Source organism: Oncorhynchus masou, chromosome 1 (genome assembly GCF_036934945.1).
Source record: "Oncorhynchus masou masou isolate Uvic2021 chromosome 1, UVic_Omas_1.1, whole genome shotgun sequence".
NCBI classification, from domain to species: domain Eukaryota; kingdom Metazoa; phylum Chordata; class Actinopteri; order Salmoniformes; family Salmonidae; genus Oncorhynchus; species Oncorhynchus masou.
Window position 1 is genome coordinate 67,494,893 of NC_088212.1, and position 9,998 is coordinate 67,504,890.

At 49.1% G+C, this 9,998-nt stretch overlaps 1 protein-coding gene and 1 long non-coding RNA gene across 8 annotated transcripts in view; both read right to left on the reverse strand.

Annotated features, from left to right (window-relative positions):
- LOC135548844 (chromosome partition protein Smc-like) overlaps nt 1-3,451 on the reverse strand; it is a 36,424-nt gene extending 32,973 nt beyond the window's left edge. For all 7 annotated transcript variants that reach the window (XM_064978880.1, XM_064978873.1, XM_064978863.1 and 4 more), the window contains exons 1-2: nt 3,223-3,451; nt 1,258-1,410 (exon numbers count right to left, since the gene is read on the reverse strand). Coding sequence is in view for 4 of the 7 variants with exons in the window: in XM_064978873.1 (XP_064834945.1) it covers nt 1,258-1,410; nt 3,223-3,269 (200 nt within the window). In the remaining 3 variants the exon portion in view is untranslated. The remainder of the gene's footprint in view (nt 1-1,257; nt 1,411-3,222) is intronic.
- A 445-nt stretch (nt 3,452-3,896) lies between these two features.
- On the reverse strand, nt 3,897-6,851 carry LOC135558624 (uncharacterized). The gene is made up of 4 exons (XR_010458380.1): nt 6,248-6,851; nt 4,414-4,573; nt 4,234-4,327; nt 3,897-4,092 (listed from the first exon to the last, which is right to left on the reverse strand). It is a non-coding gene; the product is annotated as an uncharacterized LOC135558624 (long non-coding RNA).
- Between the last annotated feature and the right edge of the window lie 3,147 nt (nt 6,852-9,998).

The window sequence follows — 9,998 nt, forward strand, 5'->3', positions numbered from 1 at the left end:
GGCGTCTTCCTTGCTGAGCGGCCTTTCAGGTTATGTCAATATAGGACTCATTTTACTGTGGATATAGATATTTTTGAACCTGTTTCTACCAGCATCTTCACAAGGTCCTTTGCTGTTAGATTAGATTATAGTGTGTGTATACATATTGTATAGTTTATATAGATGATGGTGTATGTATACATATTGTATAGTTTATATAGATTATGGGGTGTGTGTATACATATTGTATAGTTGATATAGATTATGGTGTGTGTATACATATTATATAGTTTATATAGATTATGGTGTGTATACATATTGTATAGTTTATATAGATTATGGTGTATACATATTGTATAGTTTATATAGATTCTAGTGTGTGTATACATATGGTATAGTTTATATAGATTATGGTGTGTGTGTACATATTATATAGTTTATATAGATTATGGTGTGTGTATACATATTGTATAGTTTATATATATTATAGTGTGTGTATACATATTGTATAGTTTATATAGATTATGGTGTGTGTATACATATTGTATAGTTTATATAGATTATGGTGTGTGTATACATATTGTATAGTTTATATAGATTATGGTGTGTGTATACATATTGTATAGTTTATATAGATTATGGTGTGTGTATACATATTGTATAGTTTATATAGATTATGGTGTGTGTATACATATTGTATAGTTGATATAGATTATGGTGTGTGTATACATATTATATAGTTTATATAGATTATGGTGTGTATACATATTGTATAGTTTATATAGATTATGGTGTATACATATTGTATAGTTTATATAGATTCTAGTGTGTGTATACATATGGTATAGTTTATATAGATTATGGTGTGTGTGTACATATTATATAGTTTATATAGATTATGGTGTGTGTATACATATTGTATAGTTTATATAGATTATAGTGTGTGTATACATATTGTATAGTTTATATAGATTATGGTGTGTGTATACATATTGTATAGTTTATATAGATTATGGTGTGTGTATACATATTGTATAGTTTATATAGATTATGGTGTGTGTATACATATTGTATAGTTTATATAGATTATGGTGTGTGTATACATATTGTATAGTTTATATAGATTATAGTGTGTGTATATATATTGTACAGTTGTACAGTTTATGCAGCTATATAATAAAGCCCATCATTATAAAGATCATAATTTCAGTAGCTACTGTACACAATGTTGCATAAAAAACATGAGTCTCACTAAGGATGTGTGAGTGTATAGCTGACCTGTGTGAGCAGGCTGACCCTCTCCTGCTGTAGCTGGCTGTAGTTGTGCCTCCATGTCCTCCTCTCTCTGACTCAGGCTGCCCTGGAGACAGCTCACCTCCTTCTGCAGTTTCTGCATCTCCTCTCCAAGGGCCTGCTCCTGCTGAGCCTGCACTGACAGCCACACACACACACACACACACACACACACACACACACACACACACACACACACACACACACACACACACACACACACACACACACACACACACACACACACACACACACACACACACACACACACACACACACACACACACACATATATACAGACAGATAGATAGACACACACAACATACATATTATTTAATGTTCAGTGAAACATTATCCCTTATCAGGACACAATTGCTGCATGTGTGGGCGCAAGTGTGAAATTGAACAAAATCCCAGTCCATATAATTAAAGAAACCGGTGCTGTGAGCAGACAAGAAGAGAAGGAAGGGGAGCATGGAGACAACCAGAGACAACCATAAAACCACTGTGTTCTCCTCTATTCTGCTTGTAGTCAGACCTGTAGAGCTTGTTGTCTGGAGAAGTGGAATCTGATTCCCTGTAATACATGTGGATATTACCCTGTTTCCCCCCGAACCATCGCCCCCTCCAGCAGAAAGTTCCGGAGGTAGTAGGCTAAAAGAATGATAATCTCAACCCCCTCTCCACCCCTCCTCTCCCATCTCCACCCCTCCTCTCCCATCTCCACCCCTCCTCTCCCATCTCCACCCCTCCTCTCCCATCTCCACCCCTCCTCTCCCATCTCCACCCCTCCTCTCCCATCTCCACCCCTCCTCTCCCATCTCCACCCCTCCTCTCCCATCCCCACGCCACCTCTCAACCCGACCCATCTCTCTCTCTCTCTCTCTACCCCAGTCCCTCTCTTCACCCGTCTGCTCAGATTAAATGACATCTCCCTGTGAGTCTCAGGAAACGCCAAGTAAAGCAATTACTAATAAGCCTGATGTCCCCCCTTCCCTTTATGTAGGGGGGGGGGGGGCATGTGCCCTTCAGCAAAAATGAATTTTCCAATTGCAGTTAGTTCTGCCATGAATAAATAAACAAATGAATAATTGAGAGGGCAACATAAATAAATAACATCACAAACATTTCACTGGCACTCATAAGTATTCTGCAGATAACTTGGGCTGCATGCTAATGATAAAAACAGTAGATGTAGCAGGTTCCCAATGCATTATTCACCGCTCCCCTCCAACCCAAAATTAAATAAATAAAACTCTTTCAAGGAAGTCAAAACATCCTCTCAGCATTGAAGTGACAGGCCTGTCCCATCTATAACACAAGGACACTCTGGCAAACAAATATCTGACCAGTCAGAGAGAGAGGAATAAATAAACCAGCACAACACAGCGTACGGCCAATGACAGATCCTCCACAAGTTCTCCTTCAAGAAGAAAACTCTGAAATAACACAGAGGGTACATGGGACACAGTCAGGTGTCTTTTCTAAGTCCCATGGTACAGGGCTGGCAGGACACTAACAAGGTCACCATGTCCTTGAGCTTTCTTCTCAGCGATATACCGGGGGGGTCTGTGCCCCTGGGAATTCTGCTGGATTCGAGTTGAACTAGCCTCTCCATATACCGGCAGCACTAGGAATCGTCTTCGAAGGCTGTAGAGACTAGGCAGGTCTGTACAACCACGTTCTTGTCCTTGTTGACTAATTAAAAAGAAATGCGTTAGATCTCAGGCCTCACCTCATCCTGAGCTGATTTCAGGTGTTCCTGGATAAAGACATTTTGTATTCGACATCCATTATGGAACATCCTGATACAAGGCCATGGCATTTCTGATTGCCTGTTTGTGAGCTGACCAGCTAAGGGGCATCAAAACGAGGGTTGGTTAGATGAGAGAGAGGAGACAGATGGAGGAGAGATGGAGTAGAGATGTTGAGTGATGTTAAGGCCAGTACCTTGTGCTGTGCAGCCTTGTGGTTCTCAGTGAGCAGGTCCATGTCATGGCTCAGGTCCAGGTCATGGCTCAGGTCCATGTCATGGCTCAGGTCATGGTTCAGGTCCAGGTCATGGCTCAGGTCCATGTCATGGCTCAGGTCCAGGTCATGGCTCAGGTCCATGTCATGGCTCAGGTCCAGGTCATGGCTCAGGTCCAGGTCATGGCTCAGGTCCAGGTCATGGCTCAGGTCCATGTCATGGCTCAGGTCCAGGTCATGGCTCAGGTCCAGGTCATGGCTCAGGTCCATGTCATGGTTCAGGTCCAGGTCATGGCTCAGGTCCATGTCATGGCTCAGGTCCAGGTCATGGCTCAGGTCCATGTCATGGCTCAGGTCCAGGTCATGGCTCAGGTCCAGGTCATGGCTCAGGTCCAGGTCATGGCTCAGGTCCATGTCATGGCTCAGGTCCAGGTCATGGCTCAGGTCCAGGTCATGGCTCAGGTCCATGTCATGGCTCAGGTCCAGGTCATGGCTCAGGTCCAGGTCATGGCTCAGGTCCAGGTCATGGCTCAGGTCCATGTCATGGCTCAGGTCCTTGTCATGGCTCAGGTCCAGGTCATGGCTCAGGTCCAGGTCATGGCTCAGGTCCATGTCATGGCTCAGGTCCAGGTCATGGCTCAGGTCCAGGTCATGGCTCAGGTCCATGTCATGGCTCAGGTCCAGGTCATGGCTCAGGTCCAGGTCATGGCTCAGGTCCAGGTCATGGCTCAGGTCCAGGTCATGGTTCAGGTCCAGGTTCTCTGTCACCTGAGAAGCCAGTCATTCCCTCTGTTCCCCCACCTCACGCAGCTCCTCCCTCAGCCTGCCCACCCCAGCCTCCTCCTGGACCAGCTACACACAGACAGAGGAATAGTATGGGTCCTACAGAAGAGAAGCTAATAAAAGAGACTAGCAGAGGTACAGTATATGGATAAACCTATAGACTATTTTAGAATATTATGTACTGGTGACTTTCTATCAAGGTTCAAGTACCTGGGCATAGCAGGTGGTATACTGCTGCTGTAGTTGGACCAGATCAGCTCTGATCTCAGGCAGTCTCTCCTCTTGTCTCCACACACTGGCTATCCTGTAACAAGTGACACATGTCATTCCATTGTCATAAACATGTCAACACATGGCTCTTAATGGGTCAAATGAAACTTATTTTCTTACCTGCTTTCCCTCTCTCTTTTACATATGACCTCAGCTCGGCAGTAACTTCCTGCAGTGCATCTTGGGAGGAGAGCAGTTGTTGGCGGAGAACATGGGCATCTTCTTCATGGTCCTGCAGCTTCACTCTGAGAACCACGACCATCTCCTCCTTCTGGGCAAGCTGCGGGACAGGAGGGAACGAAACACACTGAAGAACACATCAAGGACAGGACAGAGAACATGCTGATTGTACAGTAATAGCTATGTGGAACGCACTTTCCTGTTCAAATCACAGGCATCATTTGCATTCAGCAAGGAGCAAAAAAGTTCAAATCAAACGTTTATTTACTGTTGTTCTCTATGTTCTGTCTTACTGGGATAGAGAAAAACCAATGACAGAGAGCGTGATGGTTTTAGTTCCATCCTATAGACACACATAATAACACATAAAGAGGTAAAAGTCCAACGAACCATTTAATGGTGGCAACGCACACAATTGTACATTAGAAAAGAACACAATATATATAGACGTTCTGTCCAGTTAGTTTCCCATTTGGACAAAAAACATGTCCTAGATAAGCAAGACAATGTTTCCTGTTTTAGGGAAATGAGTTTTTCTGCTAGCTACATCCCTCCATTCCACTGCAAATTGGAGAATTTATACAGAATTTACAACAGTTCTGCTGCTGTTATTGAGCTTCTGTGAAATTGTTGTGGATTACACATAATTATTGATAAAGCAGCTTTTTCTCTCTGTTTTTGTTGCCCAAATCTGTTAAAATATGATCAGACTCCACATTGGTAACTGAGTAAAGAAAACACACGGCTATAGTGATAGTGTTATTTTGTCGTGAGTAATCATACGCATGAGAGACAGAGAGAGGCTGACTGGGATGAGGCAATTAACAACAACACTGATACTGGAAACATGTGGAATGGGTGAGTGGGCTGGGGAGGAGAGGGCTGGCTGTAGACTGGGGTATCTAAAGAGTGGCTGAGGATTCCAACCCCAACGCACGCAGGCAGACAGACAGACAGACACGGGAGTATGAACAGACAGACAGACAGACACGGGAGTATGAGCAGACAGACAGACAGACAGACACGGGAGTATGAGCAGACAGACAGACAGACAGACAGACACGGGAGTATGAGCAGACAGACAGACAGGGGAGTATGAGCAGACAGACAGACAGACAGACAGACAGACAGTGAGCAGAGAACCACAAGGTCAGTCTGAGGTTCACCACACATGCTTTCACAGAGCGCTGTGCCTTCCAATGAGCACAGGCCTCACTCTGAAACAGAGGAGCCTTATTTCCACATAGAACATTCTGATTGTGAGAGGGTTATGGCTGAGTGATTTTCAGTTGACCTACAGGAGTTACTCCTAACAGTGGTAGTTAACTGAGTTATAATGTCCCTTTTGTCACAAGAAACAATAAAAGGACAAGAAAGAAACACATCAGTATTGAAAATATATATCCTTTCTCCTCTGTGAGGCTAATTTCCACAGAACCCATTAAGGAGCGTCATTAACCTGCCTGCTAAGCACAAAATGGTAATTAAAACCACGGGGGTCATATGCATTTTAACACGGCCGTGCACTTGAAAGCGAGGAGTGGGAAACAAATCTAATTTCTTGTACATGTCTGCAGATTGCAGCCTAACGTGGAGCTCAGCTTAATTAGACCCCAGTGACCTGATGTGATGGAGCCTGACTGGGCCCTCACTACACACACACTGCAGCCATACCAACCCTGCTCCCTCCCTCCGACCCCCACAGCTCCTAGACTCCCTTCCACCTCTCCCCTCTTCTTCCTACCCGTCCCTCGACCCCCCCACACCCACTCACCTGTCCTGTAGGCCCTCCAGGCTGTGCTGCAGACAGACAGCTCCTGCCTCTGGGCCCCCAGACTGTGGGTCTTCTCCTCCTGTAGTCTCAGGCTTCTGATGGCCGTGTCCCTGGCCCTCTGCACCTCTTCAAGCCCAGGCTCCCTCAGCCTCAGTCCCTCTGAGACAGCATGGGAGCAGTCCCTCTACTCCCACAGCTCGCTGTCCCGCTGGGCACTCTCCTCCCACAGCTCCCTGTCCCGTTGGGCACTCTCCTCCCACAGCTCCCTGTCCCACTGGGCACTCTCCTCCCACAGCTCGCTGTCCCACTGGGCACTCTCCTCCCACAGCTCCCTGTCCCACTGGGCAATCTCCTCCCACAGCTCCCTGTCCCACTGGGCACTCTCTTCCCACAGCTCCCTGTCCCACTGGGCACTCTCCTCCCACAGCTCCCTGTCCCGTTGGGCACTCTCCTCCCACAGCTCCCTGTCCCACTGGGCACTCTCCTCCCACAGTCCCTGTCCCACTGGGCACTCTCCTCCCACAGCTCCCTGTCCCACTGGGCACTCTCCTCCCACAGCTCCCTGTCCCACTGGGCACTCTCCTCCCACAGCTCCCTGTCCCACTGGGCACTCTCCTCCCACAGCTCCCTCCCACAGTCCCGTCCCACTGGGCACTCTCCTCCCACACTGTCCCACTGGGCACTCTCCTCCCACAGCTCCCTGTCCCACTGGGCACTCTCCTCCCACAGCTCCCTGTCCCACTGGGCACTCTCCTCCCACACTGGGCACTCTCCTCCCCAGCTCCCTGTCCCAGCACTCTCCTCCCACTCCCTGTCCCACTGGGCACTCTCCTCCCACAGCTCCCTGTCCCACTGGGCACTCTCCTCCCCAGCTCCCTGTCCCACTGGGCTTCCCTGTCCCACTGGGCACTCTCCTCCCACAGCTCCCTGTCCCACTGGGCACTCTCCTCCCACAGTCCCTGTCCCCTGTCCCACAGCTCCCTGTCCCACTGGGCACTCTCCTCCCACAGCTCCCTGTCCCACTGGGCACTCTCCTCCACAGCTCCCTGTCCCAGCACTCTCCTCCCACAGCTCCCTGTCCCACTGGGCACTCTCCTCCCACAGCTCCCTGTCCCACTGGGCACTCTCCTCCCACAGCTCCCTGTCCCACTGGGCACTCTCCTCCCACAGCTCCCGACCCACCACGTCTGCCTGGCTCTGCAGCCACACAGCCTGCACATCGCTCTCCCTCACCTGCACATAGACACACAGTCACAGTCAGTTATATCACCAAATAGACATTTTCAGTCATTCATATCAGTCAGGAGACAAATAGTAACACAACTCACAAACACTCAGAACACACACGTTAACGGTCAAGGACATAGTACAGACACTCATGTAAACACGTCCGACGCTCGTCATCACGGTGTCTGCTGTGGCACAGAGCAGACTGTCCCTCTTGTCATAGCTAGTTCCCAGGATGTTAAAACAACACATCTATAACTGCCCTAGTGAGTTTCTACTAAAACCCACTTAAAGAGCAGGACTATTCTTTATGAACTGACAAACTCACACAGTAACAGGATCAGCACATAAAAGTCCATGCGAATGAAACAAACGAGTGTTAGCAGGGTGTGAATAAACACTGTGGCGCGCACCTCTACAGACCCTTCTATCAATCAACCTGTCTGCACTTTGTTTTGAGAGTAATCTTGTCCAACCACCAGAGAAGCACTCAGCAGTTAGTGGAGCTGGGCTGTGCTTTGAAGGCCGTGGTTTATTGCGGTCCCAGAGCACAGTGAGGCCAGGCCCAGCGCGATACTCGTCCGGGTCACCTCACACAAACACGCAGGCCCAGCGTTCCCTCTCTCCCTCTACAGATACTGTCCCAGGTCCTGCTCTGGGTTACTCACCTCACACAGGGATCTAGCGCAGACCTGCAGACCACCTAAAACGCCCATCTGACCCTTTTCTATTTCTCTCTTGTTCCCTCTCTCCCTCTACAGATTATCACTCCTTCTGTCCCAGGTCTTCCCTCTGCTCTGTCCCAGTTCTTCCCTCTGTTCTGTCCCAGGTCTTCCCTCTGCTCTGTCCCAGTTCTTCACTCTGCTCTGTCCCAGTTCTTCCCTCTGCTCTGTCCCAGGTCTTCCCTCTGCTCTTCTCTGCTCTGTCCCAGGTCTTCCCTCTGCTCTGTTCTTCCCTCTGCTCTGTCCCAGGTCTTCCCTCTGCTCTGTCCCAGGTCTTCCCTCTGCTCTGTCCCAGGTCTTCCCTCTGCTCTGTCCCAGGTCTTCCCTCTGCTCTGTCCCAGGTCTTCCCTCTGCTCTGTCCCAGGTCTTCCCTCTGCTCTGTGCCTGTCCCAGGTCTTCCCTCTGCTCTGTCCCAGGTCTTCCCTCTGCTCTGTCCCAGGTCTTCCTCTGCTCTGTCCCAGGTCTTCCCTCTGCTCTGTCCCAGGTCTTCCCTCTGCTCTGTCCCAGGTCTTCCCTCTGCTCTGTCCCAGGTCTTCCCTCTGCTCTGTCCCAGTCTTCCCTCTGCTCTGTCCCAGGTCTTCCCTCTGCTCTGTCCCAGGTCTTCCCTCTGCTCTGTCCCAGGTCTTCCCTCTGCTCTGTCCCAGGTCTTCCCTCTGCTCTGTCCCAGGTCTTCCCTCTGCTCTGTCCCAGGTCTTCCCTCTGCTCTGTCCCAGGTCTTCCCTCTGCTCTGTCCCAGGTCTGTCCCAGGTCTTCTGCTCTGTCCCAGGTCTTCCCCTCTGCTCTGTCCCAGGTCTTCCCTCTGCTCTGTCCCAGGTCTTCCCTCTGCTCTGTCCCAGGTCTTCCCTCTCTCTGTCCCAGGTCTTCCCTCTGCTCTGTCCCAGGTCTTCCCTCTGTCTGTCCCAGGTCTTCCCCTGCTCTGTCCCAGGTCCCTCTGCTCTGTCCCAGGTCTTCCCTGCTCTGCTCTGTCCCAGGTCTTCCCCCTCTGCTCTGAGGTCTTCCCTCTGCTCTGTCCCAGGTCTTCCCTCTGCTCTGTCCCAGGTCTTCCCTCTGCTCTGTCCCAGGTCTTCCCTCTGCTCTGTCCCAGGTCTTCCCTCTGCTCTGTCCCAGGTCTTCCCTCTGCTCTGTCCCAGGTCTTCCCTCTGCTCTGTCCCAGGTCTTCCCTCTGCTCTGTCCCACTTTCACCCACTACCTCCCTGTGGCTCTATTGACTGGGACAGGTGCCTGTCTGAGCCCTCATTAGTGTGGGATGCCAAGGCCATGCCCAGTAGACATGTGCATACACGCAGACACACACACACCACACCAATCCCCGGGAACACTTCTGACCCACTCTTATGGCCTTTAAGGGCCGACCAAAAGCCTCATTACACGTCGGCTCCCACTGCTTAAGAGGCGAATGTGAAGTTGAAGGGTTGAAAGCAGGCTTTAGAAGATGCCCACTCTGTGTCAGTCAGTCAGGAACCTCACAACACAGCAGCGTGAGAGGAGAGGCCTTGTTAAGCAGCATTGTGTGTCATCCTGTTCAGGGGAAGCACAAAGGTGTCAGCCAGAGCCCAGAGCCACAGACCTTGTCCTTGAGTTGATGCTGCTCGTCTCTTAGCCTCTTCAGCTCCTCTTCTCTACCACAAAGCTGAGGAGAAACACACACAACATGTTAAGTACATAGAGTGGGAGGTTACACAGAAGGGCTGTTATAACAAGCACATTATTAAAGGCCCAATGCAGCCAATTTATATCAATATCAAATCAGCTCTGGGTAACAATTAAGTACCTTACTGTAATAGTTTTCCAATAAAATGATC